The 19,072-nt window shown below is 53.1% G+C and overlaps 3 protein-coding genes across 3 annotated transcripts; 1 reads left to right on the forward strand and 2 right to left on the reverse strand.

The window, feature by feature from the left end:
* Positions 1-6,489: 6,489 nt before the first annotated feature.
* On the reverse strand, positions 6,490-9,011 carry SMAC4_08595 (uncharacterized protein). The gene is made up of 2 exons (XM_066090822.1): positions 7,815-9,011; positions 6,490-7,495 (listed from the first exon to the last, which is right to left on the reverse strand). Exons 1-2 carry the CDS (start codon positions 8,109-8,111, stop codon positions 6,704-6,706), a joined length of 1,089 nt encoding a protein of 362 aa, XP_065947377.1. The 5' UTR covers positions 8,112-9,011; the 3' UTR covers positions 6,490-6,703.
* Positions 9,012-12,221: 3,210 nt separating this feature from the next.
* On the forward strand, positions 12,222-15,758 carry SMAC4_08596 (uncharacterized protein; the record flags this gene model as incomplete). Its single annotated transcript, XM_003345598.2, has 1 exon — positions 12,222-15,758. The coding sequence occupies one exon, from the start codon at positions 12,222-12,224 to the stop codon at positions 15,291-15,293; it is 3,072 nt and encodes a 1,023-aa protein (XP_003345646.1). The 3' UTR covers positions 15,294-15,758.
* A 48-nt stretch (positions 15,759-15,806) lies between these two features.
* Positions 15,807-17,606, reverse strand: SMAC4_08597 (uncharacterized protein). The gene has a single exon (XM_003345599.2). The coding sequence runs from the start codon at positions 17,504-17,506 to the stop codon at positions 16,007-16,009; it is 1,500 nt and encodes a 499-aa protein (XP_003345647.2). The 5' UTR covers positions 17,507-17,606; the 3' UTR covers positions 15,807-16,006.
* Between the last annotated feature and the right edge of the window lie 1,466 nt (positions 17,607-19,072).

Consider the following 19,072-nt stretch of genomic DNA (forward strand, 5'->3'; position numbering starts at 1 on the left):
CATTCCTCGGACCATCTTCGGGAAGCATATGCTCATCACGGAATGGTGCGAGCGCGGCTCTTTTGTCGCGGAAGGTCACCGAAAGCCGTTCACCTACCGTGAAATCTGTATGATTGTGGATCAGGTTGCCCAAGCGCTGACTTGGCTTCACGGACAACGTGTCATTCACCGCACCATTCTCCCAGAGTATATCCTGGTCCGAACCCGGACAGACTCGTTCCTTGAAGTCTGCTTGAGCAAGTTCCATTTCTCGACCAATATCCCCGCCTGTGATGACGGTGCCAACGGCTCGGTCAGCAAGTACTACTCCTCTGAGAAAGGAGACCTTGAGGCGATAAAGGAGCCATACATGGCTCCCAATGCGATCACACAGTTCGAAGATCGCCACCGCGAGCACCTCAGACATCCCGCCGCTGTCGACATCTGGTCCTTGGGAGTCATTGCTTTGGAGCTCGCGACCGGAAGCCTTCCAACTGTCGTCTACGACGATAACCGGGAAGCAAGGAGTAATCCGCTCCAGGTCAGAGAGAACACATTACCAGGAATCTCCTCAAGCACAAAAACGCGATGGCGAAGCCCCCGGCCGCTGGCAGCGATTGGCTAGGCCTACCTCTTTTTTAGCTGATCGGAGGCATGATGAACAGTTCCCCTGCCCTTCGCATCACCGCAAAAGATCCCTCTCTCGCCACTGCCACCCTCTTGGCCAAGATTGCGGAGGATGTCCATGCGAAGTATCCCAGGGGACCGCTCCCGCCTATTGCGGCGCCTCGTATTATTGCCGACTCGTTCGAGCCTTTGGCGGCCCCCCCTTCTTAGGGATCGTCTACGAACGTTGCCATTGACGGACATCGCTTCTCCTTAGAGAACTTTCTGTTGGCTAACCGTCCGTTTTCTGTCGGCGGTAGGAGGCCGATCGTTTGGTCATCTGGTTTTTTTAAGTCCGGGGCCAGGAATAGTGTGGGAAGAAAAGGATGAAGTGGGATTGAGTGGTTAAGTACGCATATTTGAAGAGCGTCAGCGTTTTTGCTTTCGACGTTCTTCCTTTTCTTTTGCTGTCAGCTTGCTTTTTGTACTTACATGCATAGCGCGGCGAGATACCCATTTCCCATCGGTTTGTTTGCCTTTGGAGCATTGACGCTCAAAAGCATCTGTTTGTCGGATTCATTGTATTAGGTAGTTTGCAGGGGGCAATTCCTCTTTCCTCTTCCGGTTTCAGTTAGCGAGGGAGATATAGCGTGCGATAATTCATAAAGTACACGTAACCTCTTTTTACTTCTTTAGTGAAAGACCCCGACGTTAAAAGCCTGCGTTTGTCGGATTCACCCCTGGACCCGTGGGTGGAGGTACCACCACTTGAACTTCCAACGTTCCTCGATTCCCCGAAGGGCTTGTCGGATCTCAGCCGGTGTGTCTGGCCGAATAATACAGTCTCCACCGTCTTCATACTGGGCAATGAAATCGTCGTCATCGATCATCTCCATTATATTTTCGAAGCGTTTCGGGAGCTGGAAGATTCGTTGCAAGAACGCCTCCCAGACGAGAGTCGTAAACGACAGGATATCCATATTACCCAGACAATTCAATGTGGGGGTTGTCGAGCTTATCAAGCGGGTTGACCGCCCAGAAGATAGTGGAATCCATGTTCTTGAAGGGGAAGTTGTCCCTCGTCCAAAATGACACTCCGGCCCGGGCAAATTGATCATGACGCCGGCGACGACGGGAGACAGGATGTCTCGCTCTTCAAACGGAGTAGGGTGGGGTCCGTTACAAGAGCAAGCCGTTCGTTTGTCGACCCGGGAGGATGATAGCGACCATTTTTCACTTCTTTGGTGAAAGATCCTGACGTTAAAAGCAGTGGCGTCAGCTGTCAGACCTGGATGGCGATACCTTTTCACGAGGTTGAGCGCTTCCCGTTTTTTTAACATGCACGCTGGCTTAGCGCCGTCATCGGGCTCTTCACCCAAGGCCACTGACTGGAGTGGAAACGCCTTGCTTGGGTTCTACACCGGAAAGATAGGTAGGTTTGGGACCGCTTTTGTCTCAAAGACAATCCACCGAGACAGGCTGATACCATTGGACGCTCATAAGGAGCTTGACAAGGTTGTCCGTATCCGAAGAGGAGATCAGCTTGGGATCTACCTTACCGGAAGTTACACCTTGGATTTCGTGAGCTGAAAAACGCCTTGTGCGACATGGCATATGAGCGGCGAGGACGAATACTACCAGAGAGACGGTATTGGCAGCCAGAATGAGAGATAACCTTACAGCTTACTCCAGGCAGATCCCGTCTCAGCTTTTGCACCAAGCTCGAAAATATCCGTTGGACATCCTGTGTTCAGATGAGTTTAGGCCCTTTTCTGTGATGGACACTTGATCATATTAGCTGTCTAGAACAACATATTGGGGAAATTTGAGGTGAAGTGATGGTGGTTTCGTCTCAAGTTTTTTATTGGTCTCCGGGCTTACCTTCCCAGGCAGAGCACGACGCGCCTAATGGTCCTCCAATGGATTGTCAAGCCAATCTTTTGCCGATGACAATAACGGTCAATGTTGTTCTCTTTCTCTCCAGAAACAAACGGCGCCAGTACCAACAACACCAACAGAACATGAAGCACTAGAAGCAGAAGCATCAGAAGCAGCAACAGCGCCAGTGCCAGGAACAACAACAGAAGCACCAACACCAGCAGAAGCAGCGACACCGGGAGAAGCAGCAACACCAGAAGCAGCAACACCAGTACCAAGCACCAGTACCAGCAACACCAACAACAAAAGTAGCAGCGGAGGAAGCACCAGTGAGTCGGGGTGTTTCTTTTCTGTGCTCACAACCCCAGGGGCACCTGCCTGGTCCTCCACATCACCGCCGACTTGCTGAGTCTGGGTTTGGGCTCAGTACATGTTCGAAGTGACATACATATACGACAACCTCATCCGACAAACCGCAGCTGGTAGGTACAATAAGCCATCCAATCTCCCGCGGACGATTCCGCACACCTGCACATATACAGCAAGGACAACTGGCTGAACTGGCTGCTGGTTTCCGCCACCGTGACCCACAAGGAGCAGACTGTTTTCAGGTCCCCTTCTGTCGAGCCTAGAGTTAGGTAGGTAGGTTCGGCTTCTTCATCGACGCTGACTGGACGGAACCAGCATCCACACCAGCTTAAGTGGCTACTACTTTCACCAACCACACCTACAAGCCGTCTGATATGATGGTTTTAGGATCTATTGTGTGGCCCGAGGCAGCCGATTCCGCGCTGTATCGCTTGGGTGATGGCACGAACTGTTACCTGGCTCTGCCTGTCTCTGTCATCAGCAAGCTGAAGAAGATGGACCCCGCGGACATGGTTTTGTTTCATTTTTACACCCGTCTTGCTTTTTATATTCGGTTGTCTCAGGCACGGCAATTGCGAATCGCGATTGATGCTCATTTGATCTTGAAGCAGCACACGGGGCTCCGGAGACATCGGTACTCTATGGAGATATAGAGGTACGCTTGGGAAGGCGAAGGCAGAACAGAGGACCTACGAGGCGCCCTCTGCGATGTTGGCCGCATGGTATGGTCTTCGGTGAACATGTTGGAGGGATCTAAGGGCGTGGGAGTCGCCAGGCTGGCCATTTCCTCCCTACTTACCTACTATGTGTGTGTGTACGAAACGCTGCTGTCGCCGTGTCCAGGGGCAGCCAGGCTTCCGCATTGGCAAAGTGCCAAAGATTGGCGGCCATTCCAAGAGCGCACCAGGCATGCCACGACATTCTGTTGGATTGATTGCTGTGAATCGTTCTGCCAATTTCAATGTGGGAGGGAGCAGAGCTGCTCCAAGCACCACCTATGTCATAAACGGTGACATCTGTTTCGCAGAACAGTACCATACATACCTCGAATGGCGGGGGCGTTGTCCAGGTCTATGGTAAGCCTCCTTGTGCTGTGAACCTCTATGTACTTGGAGAAGCGCCAATATGCCTCTGGGAGCAGATCCCTTGCTGGGTCCGGCCGAGGTGGGCAGCTCGGCCACGGAGATCTTGTGTGGATAGGCGGAGCAAAAAGCTGATCGATCCTCGGCAGATCTGGCATCACGTTGTATGCCACGCCAGCCAGCACGGTACACCAGCCCAATTCGGCTTCCTTAAATGAGATCATGGTGAGATGGTGGCATGGTGGCGTCGAGACACTCCGGCCTCAATCAAAATGGCATAAGGGCGCTCCAGGCGGCGCTCTTCAGCCGGTACACGTCGAGATCGGGTACCTCTAGAGGTAGGTACCAAGGATCGAATTTCTTGAGGAGCGAAAGTTGCCGATGCCGCGTGGCCAATATAGAGGTACCTTTCGAGACTTGCCACAAAAGGGCTTTGGGCATTCTCAACGTCCCGTCGTCTCTGAGGCCTTTTCATTCGGTCCAGTCCTCAGTTGTTGCCAAGTTTGAACCCAACATCAAACCGGTAAGTAAGCTGGTGGCCTACCATAGAAGGCGGATTGATAGGTGCCTTACCTAGAGGTAGGCGACAAAAGACTTGATCGCAGCGATGTTGAGGGTTATCTCCCTTGAACAGGGCAGATCCAAGATGACTGGAGTCGCAAGTGCGTGTTCAAGGTGTTCCTGTTCCTGCTTTGTGTCAGTCGCTAAAGATGACAAGGTCATCTACACTATGTAAGCGGCGGCAAACTCCTGGTAAGGGTCTAATAGTGCCTGCGGTGCGGTCCATGAAGCGTTGAGCGTTGAGCGTATGCAGGTGAGTTCTTGTAACCCCATCATTGCCAGCCACGTTGGATCTGTTAAGGACCTTGTTTCGGGGGGGTCACCCCCATAGTAGCCTGAGCTCGAACCACTATGATATGCCTTTGTCAAGCTGAGCACATGAAGATCAAGGTCTGGTGCATCCGGAACAAGAACGGATCAAGAATCTGAACGGTGGTACCCAGCCTTCAACGAAGACGACCCGCTTAACTACGCTGAGCCACTATCACTACCCAACAACCTCCGTCGCCAGGCAGACACTTTGCGCGCGTCGCCTGCCCCTATCTAGGTATGATGAGAGGCTTCCTCCCGGTCAGGCGAGAAAACAGCCCCAGGCCCATGATCTATGGGGACCTGGCCGTCCTGGCGCGACCAAGATATCGGTAGGGTACCCACGCCTCCACTCGGTTTCCGACTTTCCATCTTATCGCTTCCCCACAATTCACATCGAAGGACACGGCTGGGACAAGGTATCAATCCTCATCAGCAGAATCCAACCGATCATGTTCTGCAACAAGCGCCTTTCCAAGGTTGAAAAGAACCTCCAACTATTGAGCAATGGAGATGGAGATGGAGATGGAGGTGGGCACACCGGACTACTCGTCAGATCAGCTGATCATGTATCCAGTCTTGCAAAACATTGTCGTCCTCGCTCGCAGACATCGATCACAAGGCCACGCATGCAGGAGGCAGGGCTGGCATCGTTCGCCAACCTACCTACACTACGCTGCAGACTCGGGACTTGGCTCTCGCTTGGCCAAGCTCAACCCTAGACTCATCGTCACCCAGCGTAGGTACCTCTACCCAGCGTATTTAGGCGCAGAAAACTTGGTCTTTGGCTTCTGCTTAGCGGGGGTGAAAAGAGGATGGATGGTATCGGAGCCGTAGCCGGAGCCGGAGCCAAAGCCGGAGCTGGACCAGGGCCGGAAGGAGGACTGACGGCGATGGGTGGCGACGGAAAGAAGTAGTTGTACATGTAGTTTGAACCACTACCCTACGCTGGAATCGACACCTTGCTCTATCGGATACCTATCGGATGGCGTATCCCCAGTTCACTCCATTTCCGAAGCCAAACAGGGCCGCTGTTGAACTTGGTGGCTTCTCTTCGTTGGAGATGCCAAGTACCTTACCTGACTGACCTTGCGCAAAAGGCGGCTCCTAACTGGTGTCTACCTCTAGGAAAGTCTGGTGGTGGATGGTCTCGATGTTGTCGAATTCAGGTTTTGAGTGAACAAGCGTGGACGACCACACCGGAAAAGGGTCCGGGGTTCGTAGCTAGTGTCGTCGGAGTCGCGAGTGATGCTTGCGCCTGCGGTGGACTTCTTGTCATCGGTGAGAGCTACGATGCTGTGGCTTGGTGCAGGTTTCTCCGCAGAGGCAACAAGTTGCAATCCGACGAACATGGGATTGAAAGTACCTTAGATGCCGTTGAAAAAAAAAGGGAGTGCGCGGTGACTTGGATTGTGGCTAGACAGTACTCTGTCCGGCACGTCTGGGCCTCCATGGTGAAGAAGAAAAGATGAGATCGAAGATCACGAAGGAGGGGAAAAGGGAAAGGTTGGAAGTTGGGGAAAACGAACGAACATTGACCGGATTTGGAGAACCCTGATGGCCAGGCGGGTGGCTTATCGATAAGCACATAATTGTTAGCCTGGTTACACGTGACACCCTTGACCGTGACCACTCGTCTTTTCAGTTATCACGTAATTACAGACCCACCATCTCCTCTGAACAGCTGCGTCAAAATGACCTCTCATCCTTAGTCCACATGTTACATCTAGTATATTTACTGCAAGAGTGAAATGAACAAATGGCTGTCATCAATCCATAAAATGTTGAAACGCTACGCTATGCAACCCGTGCTCCTTGAACCATACAACAAACTCTCAACCGGCATGCCATGTGCGTATAGGCCCGAGACATCGCATGTATACGACCCTTCTTCCCTTGTTGTCTGTCGGTCAGAACCATCACCGCCCCGACCTCCCAATCCCAATCCCACTATCCTTCTCCGTCAACATCTCCGTCATCTCACTGCTCCCCGGACTAACCGGCGTCAAATCGATATCCGTCGGACTTCCACTTCGGTTGTTGTGCCAGTCATGATGACCTCCTGGCGAGATTTCCACACCCAGATCCACTCCCCTAGATGGCATAGGCATAGCCCCCGTCATGGCAGCCGGCGGTGGTCGTGAGACGGGTGCATCGTTGACAGTAACCACATAACCAGGGAACTGATTCTCCACAACCCTCGCCCGTGACCGTGGCGTGGCATGGCCCTGTTGCCTCCTCCCATGCCGTCCCGCAGCGCCGGCAGGGATCCGATACCTAGCCGGATCCCTCGGGTCAACCTCGTCCGCTTCGCGCACCGCATCCTTCCTCCTAACCTCCTTACACGCCAATATCGACAGCACAAAGTTGATCAATAACATCATAACCGTTATCACCAACAACGCAATTCCAAGCCGATACAACTGACCCCTCTTGCCCCTTAGTTCGCGACCGCCAGTGTGGTACTTGGTCGCCATCGCCTCGACGATGGGAGGAACATCGACGCCGTCGGGCTCAAGATCGAGATCGCGGTCGGATTCTTCGTCGGCGGTGGACACCCAGATGCCGACGTAGCCTATTGTTGCGATGCAGGCGAGGGAAATGCAGATATGCACGCCTACGTAGGCGCCGGGGTAGAAGGTGCGGAAACGGTCGCGGAGGCAGAAGAGGGTGGTGAAGTCGATGAGATGCCAGAGGAAGGTGGAGATTGCCTGGTAAGGGTTAGTATAAGAAGAACGGGAGGATATGGGGTAGGTGGGGAGGGAAGGCAAAAAGGGGTTGTGGAATGGGTAGGGGTACGAAGTGATGGGAGAGGAAGGGAGTGTTGATGAAAGGGGGTGATGACCAGAAGAGGAAAGAGATGCAGATCAGGGTTGGGGTTATACATGAGATGTGTGATGAGATGAACTGGTGGGTGTTGAAGAACACACCACCACCGTGTCCTAGCCCCAGTGTGACCCATGACGATGTACTGAGACAGGGGCAGCAGGACCGTAAACAAATGGCAAGGAGAAAAGAAGAAAAACATACCGTAATCCCCACAAACACAAAACTGACATGTGCAAAACCCCTATCCCCAAACTTCCCCACCATATAACCGACGACTCCCAAGATAGCGATCGCCAGTATTATTGACGAAATTCCCAGTATCGTCCGTGTCGTTAATAGCTTTTCTTTAAGTGACCATGTCCTCCCTGGCCTTGCTTTTCTTCCAGTCGTTGTTGTTGTCGTCTGTATCTGTTGGCTGTGGTGGTACTGTTGATCGAACCCATCTTCCACATCCGTATCCCTACTCCTGACCCTGTCCTGTGATATCCTGGTCTCCATTTCCCTTGGGATTGTCAATGTTGTTGATGTGGCGTTGATGTTGATGATGATGTGAAAAGAGCCGGGTCAATATCCCGGAGAATGTGTGGCGTATGATTGGTCAAAAGTGGCCGAGATGAAAGTGGACCCCGAGAGCGTAACGGTGCCGAACCAGATGAGGTAAGGAGGTCGTTCGGGACGGTGCCGTGCGGCGGCGGTCCTCACGGTAGTGCAAGGTCCAGGCCCCGTCCGACGTTCCGACGTCAATGTCGACACACGGGCAACCGACCGACTTCCGACGGAGCGATGCGAAGAGGTGGTTCGGTGCTAGTCCGACTGGTTGGTGTGATGATGCAGCCCGGTCCTGCTCTTTCCCTGTTCGATCCTCCAATGTTCAAATGCGCTGTTCCCTTGAAATGCCAATCGGGGTGTTGGTGACAGACTCCTCCAAATATTTGCGCGATTGACTCTTGTGCTGTTTACTGTTTGTCTTTGATCTTCTTGTCGTTGTGGTGTGTTGCCGCTTTGTCTGTTCAATAACCCAGTGCCGAAATGCAGTGTGCGCAACGCTTGAAGTTGATTGTCGTTATGTCGTTAAGGTATGTGTGATGTTGCGTGTGTGTAATCGTTGTATTGTATTGCAAGATGGGATGACAGACGGGGATGGGAATATATCGGATGAACGAAAGGGGGGTTCGGAGATCAACGATGTGCAATTCAAAGTAGTAGTGTAGAGTAGCGACTCAGATGACCCCGGTGAGGAAATGTCAAAGACAGAAATGGGAAAGATAGGAACGACGAAAGTTTAAAAAAGAAGCGGGAACAGCGCAAGTTCGCCTTTTTGAACCAGGAGTGCCAATGTTTCTTGCCAATGCTGCCACCGACCTTTTTTGCCATGGATTGCCATGGCTTTGCCAATGCCATGCCAAAAGCCCAAGACCCCCTCCCAAGAAATTGAATGGGAAAGAACAAACAACAACGAGCTTTTGGGCTGCTGCTTCCAAGACAGCAACAAAAAAAAAAAAAAAAAAAAAAGCAAACGAATCGACTCACTCACTGTGACAAGGAACCTAAGGCGCCCGGGGCCCGCCGCAAGAACGCCTGTCCGGACAGCAGGCAGGATGTATGTACCTGCTAAGTCTACCTAGGCTAGGCAGTATCAGAATACAGTACTGTACAGCTGCCCAGGAAACGCCCAGAGGCTCAAAGTTCAGTTGTTCACGCCGAATGAATGGCCCCAGCGAGACAACAGAGACAAAAACCCACCCACGAGGCCACAGGGAGCAGGGCTTTTTCTTTCTCCTCACCTTTTTTGGATCCTTTCAGTTGTTGTTGGCTTGGCTTTTTTCGGTGGAAATGACGACTTCCCAAGTTCCTCCCGCTGCCCCCCAATTCCCCCTACAAAATCCCCCCTTGAGCCCCTCTGTGTCCGCTCTGTTTCCGCTCTGTTTCCCTCCCCTTTGGCGGATCGCCCAAGGAGCTTGGCTCACCCTTGGCCGACCCTTGGCCCATCCTTGGCGGTGATCTTGGCGGGCTGCCAACCGTCAATCGAGCCTCCTTGGCGGTAACGGGTTGGCCTCTTGGCTCTGGCCTGGGCGTTGCTGGGATTTGCTGGGCATTTGCTGGGCACCCTTCAGATGATGATTGTTTCTCCGGTTTTGGGGGCCGTGATTCGTTTGAAGGATGTGGATAGGTTGAGGTGGGATGCCGATGCCGATGCGGTGCCTTTGAATAAAGTGGAAGGAGGGGAAAGGGTTTCTTCCTCACTGCAGTGATAAGATGGGTGCGGTGGCGGGTGATGATGATAGTCGTATTGAAGAGTAAGATGACAGATGCCAGGTCAACACCAAGAATTCGACAAGAAAAAACATCGTGAGTAAATCTGGGAAGTAACCATGGCCGTTTTACCTAATTATCTTTCTGGGCGACGACCCGACAGCCTGCTTTGCTGCTTTGCTGACTTGCTGCCCGCCGCTTCAGCCTTCGCCAAGTCTCTTTCTCCCTGCTTTGCTTCCGTCATGGATTTGTTTGGTTGTGGTAACACACGAACAAACCCAAGCCCTTGGCTTTTCCGTGTTGGCAGTTTGGCAGTTTGGCAGTTTGGCAGTTTGGCAGGAGACAGGCTGTCGGAAGGAATGATTTGTGTCACATTTTCGCGACAAAGGCGACGAGAAAAAAGAAATGATGATGCCAAGACAAAAAGGAAAAAAAGAAATGGCATCTTTCGGACACGGATTCGCAATGAACGGCATGTCACGGCATGACAGCACATGATTGTCTTGGGGGTGTCAGTTGAGAACGGGCATCTCCACTTTCGGGTTGAGAACCCCGAATTTGGCGGACTCGGCGGCTCTGGGCGGCTCTGGGCGCGCGGAAGCACGGCAACTACCTTAGTAGAGGGCGCTAAAATAGGGGTAGTAAACAGACCTTGAATTTTATCATGTTGCCGGTAAAAGCGAAAGGGAGACACAGGGGGATATAACACACGGTAACCTCTCGTGACTCTTCTGATCTTCATTCCCTCACGAGGCCTCTCACATGCTCAGCCATAATGTCTGATATGAGTCCCTACAGTAGCCAGTCTCGCCGTTGTGCTGCTCCTCGGATCGGAGTTGAAGACAATGCAGTGTTCACGGCATTGCGCTTGCTCACAGCTAAGACTCACCGGCAACCCAATCTTGACCAACCACATGTCATGCCATGGCTGCAAACTAGCTAGCCGTGATCTGGCTTCACCTCAGGCAGTTATCCTCTCCACTCGGCTGGAACCGGTATCGTCTCGACAGGCAAATCTCGTTCGGCGGGTATGGCTATCGTTTCTCTCATCACGTCGTCCGAGTTAATCAGGGCTCGGAAGAAGCGTTGGTTTGATTCTGAAGACTACCGTGGTGATGGCACCAGATGACTCCAGTCGCGACAGGATCTCGGTTCTGCAATCGCCGCCTTGTTGCCCATGACTGGGTCCTTCCATGGTCGTCTTCAACAGTTGATGTCTCTCTCGTTCTCGTCCTTTTGGATGTTGCGTGACTGCTCTTCGGTAGAGTGGCTGGCAAAGGGGAAACGTCTCGGGCCCGAAGGTACTCGCGAGGAGGGCGCTTGGTTTGAGGCCTGGCAAGTACATCGTGACCAGCCCAACATGCTTCGAGTCAACGATTGCGACGGGCAAGAACGCAGGGTTGTGATATGAGGAAGTTGCACACCAGAGTGCATGGCCAGAAAGAGAATGGGAAAGTGCAAGCGGAGAAGATGGCGGTCCAAAAACCGTACAAGAATGACGATACTGCACTAACACACCAACACTCTTAACCAAGAAAATCCAGATCGCCCTCTAATCTTGAGCATTTCAGCGCTTTACCCCTTCGGGCTGGCTGCCCTGCGTGCCCTGCCAGCGGCAGTTGTAATGCGGACAGTGATGCAAGCAAGGGAAGTGCTCAAGCGGCAGGCAACAATTGGCGCCAATTGTGTGCAATGGATCTCTGCATTCCTTTGTTGATCTGACCTCTCTTGCATCCGGCAACCGACCGACGACACTGGCGACGACTGGTTACAACTGAGATACAGTTACCCGGTCACGACAGGTTGTGCGGTACCAGCATCATCATCATCTTTACGATTTTATGCTTGATTGCTGCTTGCCACCCGACCATCCCGCCATCATCCATCAACAAGCACGCCCCCAACCAGGTTGTCTCTAGTGCGTAATTGTCTTTGTCAGACGACGGGAGAGAAGCCATCGACCACATCCAACCCATTCGTTTCCCTTCCATCGAGTCCAGCTTCTTCAGCTTTAACAACAACACTATTCTATCTTCCACTCGACATCATCATTTCCGAAAGAACATTGTCAAACTCGAGGCCATCAATCACCCAACCCCAGCATTACGCGACGCTGCCGATCCACTAGCGATCCCTCCTCCCGACGTCCATCTGTCACCGCCCAGACCAGCATCGCCGTCGAGCTTACTTCGTTATCTTATCGCTCAAGCCGTCATTACGCAATCTTCAATCCATCTTCGGAATACCCTACAGTTACAATCACAACAACCCACGACAATCACTTCGAGGCGTCTACGAGTATCGAGAACCACGATCGCGTTTTTTTGCTGATACCCCCGACATTACCGATACACAATGCGCCGACCGTCAGATAGCTTGACCGAGCCCGCTCGGAACCTCGAAGAATCCATCGGGCCCCCATCGCCAACTACACCCGACCCGAACACCGATCTTTCTCTCCCGCCTCCTGAAGAGCAGATAGTGAGCCACCAGGTTGACGGCGACGTTGATCCCGCTACCGTCACACCGCCCCCGCACATTGCCGCCCGCCTCTTCATCCAGCCCACGAACCAGACCCGCCGCAAGGATAGTGCAGCTTCGTCTCGTCGCAACAGCATCTCGTCCGCCCATTCCCGCTCTTCCCATGGCTGTGGTCGCGACATCGGTCCTCAGAGCAAATATGTCGCCCAACACTTGCGCCGCGCCTCTATCCTCGAGGACCGTAAGGCGCGACTGGCTGACCGCGCCGCCCATGCTGAGAAAGTTCGCATTCGAGCCGCCAAGGCTAAGGCTGCCGTCAAGGACATTACACAGAGCGAAGAGAGAGCCATTGCCGCCGCCATGGCCCGCGAGCGCAACCTAGCCGAAATCGCCGCTGCCTGTGCTGAAGAGGTCAAGAGGGCCAAACAGATTGCAGAGACGATGAAGGAGAAGCGCGAGCAGGAGAACAAGAAACTCAAGATTCAGATGGAGGAGCGTCTTGCCGAAGCCGAAAGGAGAAGGGAAGAACTTCGCAACCGCAACGCAGCCAAAGTTAAGTGCAGGGAGCGCGGTCAAAGCATTGTCACGAGAAAGCCCACTTTGGTCGAGGTTATGCCCGAGGTCAAGGAAGTCAAGGAGCGCGAGTCGAGTCCTATCAGGCCCGATGCTGCCGCCGGTAGGATCCAGTGGTGGTGGAAATCCATGAGTCGCAAACGCGCTGTAGCCGACTTCGCCGCGCTAGGCTTGACCATCGATGTGGTCAGGGAGACGTCGTTCGATACGGTTACCAGCTTGCTGTCACAGGAGAACGTCTTGGTGGCGACGTCTCGAGTTCTTCGGATCTGTGGGCTCAATGAGGGTGCGCCTGGGTCGGTGGAAGAGATGACGGCGGTCCGCTCTTTTCTGAGCGCATTCCTCATTCTCGGTCACCCATCCCAGGTGCTTAGCAATAAGGAGGGTACCGGAGAACCAGAGCAGGTTGGGTCCGCCCTGGCGAAACCAATCCCTCGTGATGATCTGGCTAACCCTCAGTTGCAGGAACTCGTTGGCAAAGCTGGTGACCTACTAATCTCGTTTGAGAACATTCTAGGGCGACTGACCGCGTTTAATAACTATACTCCGCCGCCAGCACTGTTGGAGTCGTTCCCTGAGGTGTACGCTACCTTCTACAATGCTTTCATTGCATGGAAGGCTCGCGACTCCAGCTCCCTGGTTGAGCTCATGGTCATGCAGTTCGTCGAGCTCGATGCCATCTGGGAGTCCGTCAAGGACAGCACAGACGGGTCCGTTGATCAGGTGTACCGGGAAAGCATCCGGGACAACCAGCTACTGCTGTTGGTCAGGATCAAAAAGCTCGCTGGGCCCACTCGTGGCAAGCAGCTGGTAACTGAAGCCGTCAGGGCGGCTCGCAAGGCTAGAGTCAAGAAGCCTCGCGGTGATATGAAGCCCCGTGTGGCAGACCAGTCAGAATCAGAGACAGCCATGGGCGTGCTCGGCGACGACAGCAACCAGGGTCAACAGACACAGACTCCCACGCCTCCGTCAACTCCCGCCAGGAAAGGCGAGACCTTCAAGATCAGCGTCGTACTACCACACACCAAGAGCCTCTTGCCAGAAAACAGGGTGGTTGTTCATGAGCTGGCCATCAACAGAGACTTCCGTACCGAGCCTAGCGAATACCACGAGCAACAAGCTCATCTGCTCGCACCCCTCTTCCAAGAGATGCGGGCAACGATGCAGGCAGACAACCAGGAAGTACACTTCATGTTGCTGCTACGCGTCGCCGATATGATCCGCGAAAAGCTCCAAAGGCTGGTTCGCCCCGGAAACCCCATGCACACGCTGATCGGCGAACTTCTTGACACGGAAATGGCGCAGCGTCAGTTTGCTATGGGCAGCTTCTCGTACGAGAAGCTGTTCCAAGCCATGGCGACACTTCTGCCCAAGCTCTGCGCCCCCGTCCGGGACGACGAAGTCAAGATCCTTGCTGAGGAGAAGCTTGTACAAGGCACGTATGTCGATCGTCTCGAGGCTTTGAACGCCTTCATCGATGTCATGCTGAGTGATTATGCCAACTACCTACTTCAACAAGCTGCACCGCAACTCATCGAGCAGGCGCCCTCTTACGAAGCCAAGGCCTTCGCCACCGACATCGAAGCCGGGCGCTACGATCTTTCTGCTGCGAAAGCCGCCTGGCGTAACGCCCGTGAGAAACTGATGGGTGAAGTTAGCCGCCGCGACCCTGAAGGCGTTGACATCCCTCGCTCTCGTCCGAACGGCAACAAGATCTATAACCAAATGCTTGTGGATCTCTTCACCCAACCCCATCCACCAAGCATCGACGAAATGCCCGAAATGCTGCGGCTCGACCACAAGCGCGTCGTAGAAGCAGGACGCGTTACCAAAAGGATCATCACCACAGGTGCCATCCTTCTCCAGTGCAAGAACCTACTGAAGCGCGACGTCCGTGGCCCCTGGCGCACCGAATCCCAACGTATCCTTGCCGTACTCGAGCGCAGCGAATCTTCTTCCGATCCAATCCCCTCTGAGCAAACAGTAGATGGCATCCTCACAGCCCTTGAGGCCGGACGCTCCATGCCCGCTGCCACCAAGGTTCACCTGCGTGCCTTTGTCACCAAGCTCGTCCTCTCGTCTGCTGCTATCACTGCCGAAAACCGTGAGCCTAGCGACCCTGTCCTTCGTCTTCTTCTCAGCAGGTTGCGGGCCTATGTCTCGCAAAGACTAGCTGCTAGTGCGTCGGCTTCGGAGAAGGTCAAGGCTACTAGCACCGCTGGAGAGAAGCTTGCGGGCTTGGGGCTGGCGGAGTTTGTGGATAAGGTGAGAGATCTGGTGGACATGCTTGGGAGAGTTGGGGATGTGGATAGAGGGGCACATGGCGGGTGGTGGGATCAGGTCGCTGAGGCGGTTGAGGCTGAGGGTCGGTAGGGGATGTTATGATGGTGTGAGTCCGGGGGAACGACCGGACAATGGGAGAATTAACTGCGGTGGTGGGATGGCCCGTGAGATCTGGAAGTGTGATTGCATATATACCACGGCGTTTCATGTTTTTTGTTTTCTTTTCTGTTTTTGTTGGTTTGGTTTGGGTACTTCATGCCGGCTGGTATGGTACCAGCAGCGGTTCTTTCATGTTATCCTTCTGGCGTTTGGGACTGCAACCGAGCTACAAGGCACTTGCGAGTAAGGGAATGGGTTCTTAGGGCATGGGATAGGTTTGCTCTTTTTTGTTGACAGTGTGGTTGTCATCTGTTCGCGATGAGTTTAAGCATCCATCGTCCTCTGCTCGTTGCTGATGTAGCGGGGACAAGCATCTACTGCTATCAGTATGCTTCCTTTATCTAGCGTCGCTGATAAAGCTCATATACAGCGGTTGCAATGAACAAACATGTTTCTTTGTTCTTCGGCGTTTAATATCTGGTGATGTGATGTGATGTGGTTTGGGTCTATGGGGTTGAGGTATGATATGGGGCTGTGAAGGGTTGACAAGAGCATTGCCGGCTTCAAATTGACACTCTAGTAACAGAAAAGAAACGGGAAGAGACAGCCATCAAGGGACCGCTCGATGAATCTTAAGAGGTACGTACTACTCCACGTTCTTCATGGGTATCTTTCCTGCTAACCACAAGTGTACGACGCAACTCTCAGATCAAGTTCCTGTTCCTCTCCAAGAACTCATCAACAGTCGTCAACTGTCCCAACAACCCCAATTCCCGGGTCGCAGCCACCCCATAACTCGAATCAAACTCATTTGCCCACCGCTGGCTAATCGCAATTGGATCCATGTCACTCACAGTCCGTCCTGTTGCCCAATCCTGCTCCTCTTCGTCGGTCCAAGTCGAAGGCTCATCCGCATACCAAACCCTCACCTCTTCACCCAACACCTTCCCCATCTTCTCCGCCAGCTCCCCAACGGTTATTGCTTCAACAGCCAAGTCCACACCCTTATTTCGCCACTTCTTCCTCTCCCCTTGTGTCTCATCATCAACAACACGCGTAGCTACCACGCCTACATCCTCCGCATCCACCCACGCTACCTTTGTGTTTCGTTTCCACTTGGTCCTGATTGTCCGGACTTCATCAGTGTCCTTCCATCCCAGATAGCTCCATCCAACCATCCGTTGAGTCAGCGAATGCAAAAACCATGCTGGTCTTACGATCGTCCAACTCTCAAACTCAGCTCCTTCCACCAGCTCTTCGATACTAGCTTTGGTGTTCCAGTACGAAGACATGGGGTGCCACTCCCCGTTTTTGCCCCAGCCGGGAAACTCCGCCCGTCTATCAACTCCCAGCGCTGTTGACGCAATCATCTTCGTCACACTACCGCAGTGTGCGGCGGCGGAGATGACATTTTGAGACCAGACCAAGTCTCGGCGGAAATCGTCTGTCAAAACGGGTGGGAAGAAAACAGTGGTGGGTTGGAAGATTTCGAAAGCTGCAGAAAGGGAGGAGGGAGAACTGTAGTCGCCTGATAAGATATGGATGTCTAGGGAGGAGAGGCACTTGGAGAGGGACTGAGATTGGGATTGTCCGGGCATAATGGAATTTGACAGAGCGGCGGCTGAAGCGGACTCCAAGTCCCGGACTACAATACCGATTGTATACTTGTCGCGATGCTGAGAGGAGAGGAGAGCCCGAAGACAGCCTCGGCCTTGGTTGCCTGTTGCGCCTAGGATGAGGATCCTTTGGTTCTCTTGAGTGCCGTTGAGGCGGTGTTCAGCTTGGAACCGGGGAGAAGGTGGTTCAATGGGAGAGGAAGGGGCTATGACCGGGGAAGAGGACATGGGCGACGAGGTTGACGACTCGGTGGTTGAGACTAGGGAATCCAACGAGGCGGCGGAGTTGCAAATTTCCCCGTGGTCCTCGGAGGAGGAGGGCATGATGGGAGAGGAAGCCATGGGTTGTGAGGAGGAAGGGTCAATGTTCTTCAATGAGGGCTCATCGGGGGCTAAGCTCAGGGAGAAAGAGGAGGTGCGTTCGGAGTGAGAAGGCATGATGATCTCTGGGGCGGTTGAGGATCGAGGAGATGGAGGTGGGTGATGCGGTCTGAAGCCTTTGGAGTTGGGATGCTTATGCTCTTTGTACGAGACATGAGCTGCTCCAGCGCTATCTTTATATGACGATTGGCCGATGGTCTTCGTCATGGATCATTCGGACTTTTATGGATTATTTGGACTTCTCCAAATTGAACGGCCGTAAAATCCTTCCTTCCGTATTTATCCACCTCATATCGCTACCATCCGCCGCCTACCGTCGGCCGTCTAGCTCCTCAGTATCACATTTTTTAGCTTCGATATCCAGGCTTTCCCAGGCTACTAGGGCCCCGGAATTGGCAATAGCCCGCCCTGGCCCGCCTGATCACTGTCGACCGGGAAGGTCGAACTGTGTAATGGGCTGATCGAGGCAATTAATCACGGGCCCATTCAGCACACCCATGCAATGTTGATACTCACGAGCTCAGTCACAACCAACCGCATCCTGAAGTAATGAACGCCACATTTCTTCCTCACCTTCTTCCGGAAATGGAAGGCACCCACACCGGGCCACACCGGCCACACTGGGCTAGTGTAAATCGAACTGTCTTGGTCCCGGTCTCTGACGTCTAGATCCCCGATCTATGTAGAAAGCCCAGAACGGCCAGACCGGGAAGGAAGAAAGCAAGAAAGAAAACCATGCCAGCCAAGCTGCCAATTTCACATTCGTTACCACCATGCCTTTCCTGGAACCCCCATTGAGAACTTCAATCGACAATTCTGCATACCTATGCATCGTTCGCCCTTCATGCAAATAGCTGCCCGGCGATCGATGGAACACTAAAAATGGGAAAGTCATTGACACCATCCCGCGCACCCGCCACGCCGCCACCGGCCCCCACGTTTTCCACAAAACTCCAGTCCATGGACTTCACGACATGCTATTTTACGTACTACTGAAGATTCTGTGGTTCGGGGCTCCAGGTCGGTGGCACTGTCCGAGACATTTTCTTCTGGGGAAAAGAGACTGGGGGAGAGTTTGGGGTATGATATCTCGGGCCGAAGCCGACTGGAGACCATGTGGTTGGTTTGAGTTCTGGTTCTGGTTCTCGAACGCTGAACACTGAACGCCAATTAAGCTGAGATAACGTAGTAGCCGTGCATCATATCACGCTCGTTCCAAGATCTTTGGACCGTCAATAGTGAAGACAGGTCACTTCAGCTCGTCGGCTCATCAGGTCATCAGTTCAACAGCTCAACAATGCACGAACAAGTTTGGAGAAGCTTGGAGAAGCTGAAGCAAGTTGGAGAGACGTCAAAATCTCAATGAGGGTGTAAATGCTCGGACTCCCGGCCTATCAGTACATCTGTCTTTGTTGATATGCAAGCCACTGACACCCGTCACGTCACGGATAAATGGTCTGCCGCATTTCTTCGCCGGTTTGTGGGTTTGGCTCGTGACGGACGCTGACAAAGATAGAGGAGAAGGGCATGTGAAGTTGCAATATCGATGTTTCTATCGATGGTTTAGATGCGGGCTGTGTGGCATATTAGGATTTTTTGCGCAAGGTTGAAAGGCAAAGAACGAAGGCGATATAGAGCACTTTTATCAAATGCGTCAATGGAAATTAGGAAGGCGATCAGATAGAATCTGGTGAAAAGAGTCTTGCTCATGGTTTCAACTTTCATGTACGAGGAGAACAAGGAAGGTAAAGAAGCATTTGTTGGATATACAAA

This window comes from Sordaria macrospora, chromosome 6 (genome assembly GCF_033870435.1).
Source record: "Sordaria macrospora chromosome 6, complete sequence".
Lineage (NCBI taxonomy): Eukaryota > Fungi > Ascomycota > Sordariomycetes > Sordariales > Sordariaceae > Sordaria > Sordaria macrospora.

What these genes read in the sequence shown, in the direction of transcription:
- SMAC4_08595 (XM_066090822.1), bottom strand. Translation starts at nt 8,111, where the DNA reads ATGGAGACCAGGATATCACAGGACAGGGTCAGGAGTAGGGATACGGAT. An exon ending in TTGTGTTTGTGGGGATTACG is followed by an intron (nt 7,496 to 7,814) that starts GTATGTTTTTCT and finishes AACCCTTACCAG; the next exon opens with GCAATCTCCACCTTCCTCTG.
- SMAC4_08597 (XM_003345599.2), bottom strand. Translation starts at nt 17,506, where the DNA reads ATGACGAAGACCATCGGCCAATCGTCATATAAAGATAGCGCTGGAGCA.